Consider the following 8248-nt stretch of genomic DNA (forward strand, 5'->3'; position numbering starts at 1 on the left):
CTCTGTTAATGCTCCCTCGTAAGGTGCGGCAGTCTTCGTATACAGATCCATAATGCAGGCAAATGATCAACAGCCACACGCTGCCCTCAAAAGGCAAAACGCATCAACTCCAAAATCTTAGTTTTGAGAAAATCAATGATAAAGGTTTGATTCATCATAATTCTTTTGCTAATTTTATCTGCATATTGTAATTTGTCAACATACGGGTTAACCTTAGTAGGAGTATTTTATTGCATTAAATTTCACAAAATGTTTTAACTAATACCCAAATTCGCTGTCCAAAGCAGACTAACTTTGTCCTAGCGTGGACATGATGCGTTCTGCTCTGAAAACCTTGGCTACTATGTTATTAGATAATTACGTGATGTGTATTTTCTCATGTTTTAGTGATGAAATTTAATATATGGCATTTAAAGGTAAGGCTCTTGGTTATTAAAACCAAAAATTTTGGACTCTGGTAAAGAATATTTATTATTTATTGAACAAAAATTCATATCTTTTTCAATGAGAGGCAAGAGAAAAAAATAGAATAACTTTGAAATAAAACTAATAAACTTCAGTTTTGCACAATACATTTTATAGAAAATTAATCCAAAATTAGTTTTTACTTGAATGCTACTGACTTGGCATTCTTAGATTATTCCTAAAAATTTCCTTTTCAAAAACTCAAAGAAATAACACTCAAAATGATTGCAGTATTAGTAATAAGAAAAAATTATGACACCTTACTTTTCCGGAAATTAACCTGAAAATTAACCTCTAATTTTGGATCTCGAGGAAAAACAGTCTAATTTTATTTCAGATCAACATATATGACTCTTCAGCAAATCTTCGCTCCTAGAGTTTTCGGGCATATTTATCCAGAATCCTCTTCTGGTTTTAGGCATTTTGCATACAAGCTTCTCCACAACGTTTTTCTTCTTCACTGAAGATAAACCCCTGGGACAATTATCCAGGAGAGTCTTAAGGAGTTCACTTGATAGTTCAACAGTTTTTTTGATGAAGTTGCAAAATTGATAATTATCCATGCTGAAAGTTGTCTTGTAATGAAATGCTATTGCCCCTTTCTCAAACTTGACGTCTACAAGAGTTTCTAAGTATGGTATGTCTGTTTCTTCTTGTGACCTTGTCCTTCTCTGTTTATTGATTGCTGGTATCTTGAAAAAGAAATCCTTCTTGTTGATATCAAGGGTTTCTAGTCGCTTGACAGAGTTTTGAATGACCATTTTCAGGTCTTCATAATCGTATATATCTCCTTGTCTCCTCAGGGACTTTTCAATATGGCCATGTATACCATCGGCAGCCATGAATGTGTGGCCTGCGGTTAAATATTTAAAATTTATGCTATTAACTTCATTATCAGAGTTGACAAGAATTACCATGGCATTATATAAGCTCCAATTTTTGTTCTGTGCTGCACAATTATCTGCCCATAACACAAAGTCATTTCCATCTCTTTCCTTCTGGATAAGAGACAGATATGCATTAGTTATATGTTCTTTGTTTCTTCCTGCAGTTGATTCATCCCAGAGTACTGCATAATGTTTGTCTTTTGCTGTAGCCGTTTTCCCTTCCTTCGATCCTTTTCCTTTTATGCTGGCAAAAGTTTCATTCAACACTATAAGGCGAGGAGTATGGACTCAATGCTGTTTCACAGCAAAGCGCATCATGTCCATAGTGTAACGCACTATTCTCCATGATGTGCTTCTTTCCTTTTCAGGCAAAATGCATCATGTCCATAACATTATGTTGATGCATTCTGGCGCAAAAGAATGGTTGTGATGCATTTTGCCTTCAAATAATGTAGAAAACCAGTGGAGTTGATACATTTTGCCTGTTTAAAACTCTCTTTATGGGCAAGATAGGTTTAATCTACCTTCAGGATAAGATTGGCCGCTTTTTGCTGATTCCATTGATATAAAAATCTCAAAAATCGCATTTTTGGAGTTGATGCGTTTTGCCTTTTTAGGGCAGACAGAGTCTCTTCTTTCGTTGTCGTGATAAGTTGGTAAAATACGTCAATTTTATGTCTAATGACCAGCTCGATAATATGGTCCGCCTACACCAGTGGTTCCCAACCCTGGGGTCGCGACCCCAAATGGGGTCGCCAAGCGTTTTTCCTGGGGTCGCCAAGTCCTCGAACTTAAAACAGTCAATTTTTAATTCTAGGATATACAATCACATATTAGTTGAGGGATAGTTGCGAATTTTTGCTTGTGTATTATATAATTATTCAAATGTAGTAGTCCTGACTGCCAATGCTGTATCAAACTTGTCTATAGCTACTGGAGGCTACAGCCAGACAACGTATTATAATAAAAAAATCTAAGCCATTTAGTTGATCTCTTAGTAAAGATTAGTAAAGAAAAATATACAAACGCAATTGTGGATCTTTACTTTTCTATTTGTGTATATTTCCATTTATATATAAATATAGGACACTGAATTGTAATGCTGGCAACCCTGAACTGTGCCATACGCGTTTGGTACGCGAACAGCATTACCGTCCTTGTCCACCACCAAGCCCCTGCTACTGCTGGTACTCCACTCCAGCTGTACTGTCGCACCGGGAAACACTGTCTGCACATTGTTCGTCGTATATCGGTAAGTTGATGTACTTTATTGTACCTGTTTACTGATATGGAATGTGCTGAATAGGTTGTACTCAGTCTTTGATTCTATAAAATTCTTAAATGCTCATGAAAAGTGGTGCGTGTGCCGACAATTAAAATTGAGTGTTTCCCTTGCCGACAAGATATTGCACCACAGTATGTCAGTGGATGATAGGCTATTCACAGTGTTCATAACAGCTGAGCCTTCGAAAACCCATATTTATTTGTTTATTCTCCCCATACCTGCGTGTGACAACCAAACAAAATGTTTTGTTTGAACTGTAACTGAACAATTATGAATTTGATTTTAAATGCTCATGAAAAGTGGTGCGTGTGCCGACAATTAAAATTGTGTGTTTCCCTTGCCGACAAGATATTGCACCACAGTATGTCAGTGGATGATAGGCTATTCACAGTGTTCATAACAGCTGAGCCTTCGAAAACCCATATTTATTTGTTTATTCTCCCCCATACCTGCGTATGACAACCAAACAAAATGTTTTGTTTGAACTGTAACTGAACAATTATGAATTTGATTTCAGATTCTTCAGTGATGTCCAGAAAGCGGGTGTACAAAGAAGAATTCCTTGGCACTGGATTTACGTGTCTCATCGATCATGGTACCGAAAAACCTCAGTGTGTTGTATGTGGGAAGTGCTCAGCCACGAGTCGCTTAAAGAAAATAAGCAAGCGCCATCTCCAGGGAAAACACCCAGCTCTGGCAGGGAAAGATCTTGAGTATTTCAAGAGAAAAAGAAGAACAACTGAAGCATCAGCGGTTAGACAACCCTAGGCACACAGGAGTGTATTCTGTTCAACAAGCCACACTTGCATCATATCACGTTGCAAAAAGAATTGCAAAGTGTATGCAGCCACACACAATTGGGGAAAAATTAGTAAAATGCCAGCAGCCCTTGATATGGTGAGTACTATCCTCGGAGATGCTGCAGTGAAAAAAATTCAAACTATTCCACTGTCAGATAACACAATCAACCGACGAATTCAAGAGATGTCAGGAGACATCAAAGAACAGGTAGTGGCTGCCATCAAGGAGAGTGGGAAATTCAGCTTGCAGTTGGATGAGTCTACTGACGTCAGTGACGATGCTCAGCTCTTGGTGTATGTAAGATACCAAGGGAAGAGTGACATTGAAGAGAACTTCCTGTTCTGTAAACGACTGGAGACGACAACAACAGGTGAAGATCTGTTCAAGCTGGTTGATAACTTCATCAAAGAAGAGGGACTTAAATGGGATCAGTGCTACAGTGTGTGCTCAGATGGAGCACCTGCAATGCTAGGGGCACGTCAGGGTTTCACTGCCAGAGTAAAACAAGTCAACCCCACAGTGATAGTGACTCATTGTCTGCTCCACCGGGAAAACCTTGCCTCTCGGAAAATGTCACTTGAGCTTAACACTGTTATAGAAGATGTGATTCAAATAGTGAATTTTGTTAAATCATCAGCCTTGAATTCAAGGCTGTTTAGTCAGATGTGCTCTGATATGGGATCAGAATATGAACACCTGCTTTACTACTCTTCTGTCAGGTGGCTGTCCTGAGGGAAAGTGCTCCAGAGGCTGCTTGACATGCGTGCAGAGGTTGAAATCTTCTTACACGAGAAGAAACATGCATTGGCAGCAAGGCTTACAGAACCAAGGTGGTTGCTTAAACTGGCATATCTGACAGACATATTTTCGGAGTTGAATTCGTTAAATGTGTCTATGCAAGGAAAAGATGAAACTCTTATCTCTGTGTCACAAAAGCTCAAGGCTTTTAAAGCAAAGCTGAGGTTGTGGAAGGAAAGATCAAACTGGGGAAAACTGCGTCCTTTCCACTTATGAACCTTTTCTGGAAGATGAAGAAGACGCCTCACTTCTGGACGTACAAAGTGTCATTTTGGGGCACCTTGAGAAATTGATTGAGGAGTTTGACAAGTATATTCCGGATGGAGAGTTGCATGAGAAGTACAAATGGTTGTGCAGACCCTTCGATGTCCAAGCCGAGGACCTTTCAGAAGAAGAGTCTTCTATCCAAAATCTGCAAGAGGAGCTCATCGAGGTGCAACATGATGAAACTCTTCGTTTTAATTTCGAACGACAAACACTAGGTGTGTTCTGGACTGCTGTGAAGAAAGAGAAACCAGTCCTTGGATGCGAGGCTGTGAAAATGTTGTTGCCTTTCGCTACAACCTATTTGTGTGAATGGGATTTGCAGCTCTGACTGCCATCAAAACAAGATATAGAAATCGACTGCAACCTGAACATGATTTGAGGGTAGCACTTTCAAGACTGAACCACGAATAGAGAAACTTAGCAACATGATCCAGGCCCAAGGCTCCCATTGAAATTCATTTATCATTTCACAGAAAACAGGTACTCCTTTTTAGTTTATTTTTTGAGGAATGTGACAGAATATTACTTTAGAAGTGGTTGTTTTGATTAATATCAGGCTTTAAAATTCACAATGCTGTAGTTCTAATAAAATTCAATTATGTTACTTTTTGTCTTTCACAACCTTACAGTATCTCTCTTACACATACTCATAATAGTTGTCGTTCCTTACTTTTATAGCCGACAACTAGTAATATATAGTTTTAATAACACATAGATATGCAACTAAATTATTGGGGTCGCAGTCCTATCTTGAAAAACATAATTGGGGTCACCTGAAAAAAAGATTGGGAACCACTGTTAGACTTAGTGTCACCGTTTTGTCACAAAGAACTCCAAAGGCAGCTCTCCAATTGTTCCAACCTGCTTGCATCTTATGTTTTACATCCTCATCTATTCTTACACCAATATATATATATATATATATATATATATATATATATATATATATATATATATATATATATATATATATATATATATATATATATATATATATATATATATATATATATCTCAAATATGAGTTATCTAAGAAAGTGATCAAAATTACGTATAGATATGCTTATTTTCCCAAGAATGTAGTAATACTTTTGGATGATGTATGGACACGTGCGCTATTTTATGATTCTTTTTTTTTTGACAGAAGCAATAGTAGGGATTCCAGTTCATTGAAATAACAGTAAAACGAAAAGCGGGACTCAGAGAGGATGACAGAGATTAGTCATTTACCAAACAATAGCTCTCTCAGCTAAAAATGGTTCCGATACTTTTTGAACGATATATTTTCCCGTGAATTGGTTTTATGTGAAGTAGTTTTATTGTCGTTGGAAAATTATTTTGTTCGATATTTTGCGTTACAATACGGGACTACTGAATGAAGTAAGATACTGCTGTGAGATCAAACCTTCTAAAACATTAGCGATACAAAACTCTTATCCAATTTCGAAGATAGGTGAGCCTCGCCTAGGACGTTCGATAACCTACTCATGAAAATTGTCACCATCAATAACCTAGTATTTGAGTAGTTATCAATACTCACTCTCTCTCTCTCTCTCTCTCTCTCTCTCTCTCTCTCCTCTCTCTCTCTCTCTCTCTCTCCCTCTCTCTCTCTCTCTCTCGTCTTTCTTTAAACCTCCACTCATAATTGTCAAATTGCTGAAATATTAAACTGAGGCGCAAGAGCGAAAGCCTAAAGTAGCTACACACCCACAACTATACTCGTACAAAATTAATGTTAAACCAGTTCATTGCAAAATATACTCTGCCTAAAAATTAAGGTACCAGAGATGGCAAGGAGAAAAGTGGTGAAAAATTAAATCAATTTAAGTAGAAGGTAAAACTAAAGGCCAAGTCTTGTCGGAATTTGAAGGTTCTGTAATGGATGAAATTATTGGCTCACAAAGCTTCTTCGATGTCTAAATCTGGTATTCATAATTCCAGCTGTCTGTACCGGAGTTAATGCGCAGCTGCAGCTTAGTTTACCCTTAAGCTAACTCATCACTCGAGTAGTTATCAAAATGCCTGCAAGTGACACATTTAGTGGCTTCACTACACGAGGCGATCGGGACGAGAACTTACAGACAACCAGCTGTGCTGCTGAAACCTTCCGTCCTTCCCGACGAAAATCTCAGAATATCGATAAAAACACAATGGAACAGCAGCCGGAAGATGACGTCTTCCAGAATTAGTAAGCTCGAAGAAACTTTCTCTTCACAGCATCAACCACGTGGAAACAAAACCAAAAGAAGGAAGAAGGAAAAAAAAGAAAACTATCAAAGAGACAAGGTTGAGTGCAATCTAGATTAATTCCCTTTTCATAGCGCTTTGGTTCTTTAATCCAACAAAACAACTGCAACGCTTTTATCTTTTTTTAAAGTTTACAAACAGGTCTAAGATCTTTATTCATTTAAAATACATACAAGATTAAACTGAGATTTTCGGAAAAATATTACCAGCTCAAAAAAAAAAAAAAAAACATAAGCCCTTTGTACTTACGCTTACCACTCTGGCTTTAATAGGTTACTCTCGGCTCGTCTGTGCTAAGACAGTAGCGGACATAAATGCGTGACAGTATTTCAATTGCCAGATTATAAGGTGCCAAGACGAGTTGATCAGAATACTGGCATACAACGGTTTCCATGCGTTCATTTTTATCATTTCTCACAGTGAAAAAGGTAATACGAATGAAATGTTAGCAACCTGAGAGCTGATGGGTCGGGGAATTGGGTAAAATTCGCCGGTATGTTTGACTCTAGTAACCTGCCGGAAAAAAAAAAAAACAAACTCAGGTATATAGTACTTAGGTTCCAACTCCTTTTATGACCTTGGCACTGGATTCTCACTGAGACCCCCTGGTTCGTTCCCATGGTGAATCAGAAATTTAATTCTTTGAAACACGTTTCCATGTATTAATTTATATATATATATATATATATATATATATATATATATATATATATATATATATATATATATATATATATATATATATATATATATATATATATATATATATATATATATATATATATATATATATATATATATATATATATATATATACATACATATACATACATATATATATATATATATATATATATATATATATATATATATATATATATATATATATATATATATATATATATATATATATAAAAAGATGTGTTTCAGTAATCGTATACGATGGTATCTGACTATTTCCGATTCGTGTGTATTCTATATACATGCATATGCTCTATAATTTTGAGAGAGTGTTTATTTATTTAGGATTTGTCAAAAATTAATGAATGATAACAGTATAATTCAAAGTAAAAACATTGAACGAATAAATTAGATAATTTTTCACTTTCACTTCATAACTTTCATTCACTTTATTTATTTGGTTCAATTGTTTATTGATAACTTACTTTTCATCTGATATTTTCTCACGCTCTTTTCCAGCAGAAGTTCTCTGCATATTCATGGAGGATCTCGAGTTAAACTTGTTCTAGCCCCGGATTAGAGCTGCGAGCGTTGTCGGGGAAGTTGCTGATTGCAAAACGACATTCAGCACAAGCTTTGTGAATATGCCTTTCTTTGAAATTTTAACTTCATGCTACTTCGTGTTTTTGGTTTTGCTTTGACAATGTTTCGAATTAAATTTTTATCAAAAGTATCAATAAAATAAATGCTTTATTCTGGAGTCTTTTCCTTTAGAAATACTAATTTTGTTTCCGTAATATAGACGGCTAGTCAAGAA

General features: G+C 36.3%; 1 protein-coding gene across 1 annotated transcript; it reads left to right on the plus strand.

The window, feature by feature from the left end:
• The first annotated feature begins 3513 nt into the window (after positions 1 to 3513).
• Positions 3514 to 4170, plus strand: LOC136852788 (protein FAM200C-like). Its single transcript, XM_067127687.1, has one exon. The coding sequence runs from the start codon at positions 3514 to 3516 to the stop codon at positions 4168 to 4170; it is 657 nt and encodes a 218-aa protein (XP_066983788.1).
• The last annotated feature ends 4078 nt before the right edge of the window (positions 4171 to 8248 follow it).

The sequence above is a fragment of the Macrobrachium rosenbergii genome, chromosome 26, assembly GCF_040412425.1.
Source record: "Macrobrachium rosenbergii isolate ZJJX-2024 chromosome 26, ASM4041242v1, whole genome shotgun sequence".
Lineage (NCBI taxonomy): Eukaryota > Metazoa > Arthropoda > Malacostraca > Decapoda > Palaemonidae > Macrobrachium > Macrobrachium rosenbergii.

What these genes read in the sequence shown, in the direction of transcription:
- LOC136852788 (XM_067127687.1), top strand. Translation starts at nt 3,514, where the DNA reads ATGCCAGCAGCCCTTGATATGGTGAGTACTATCCTCGGAGATGCTGCA.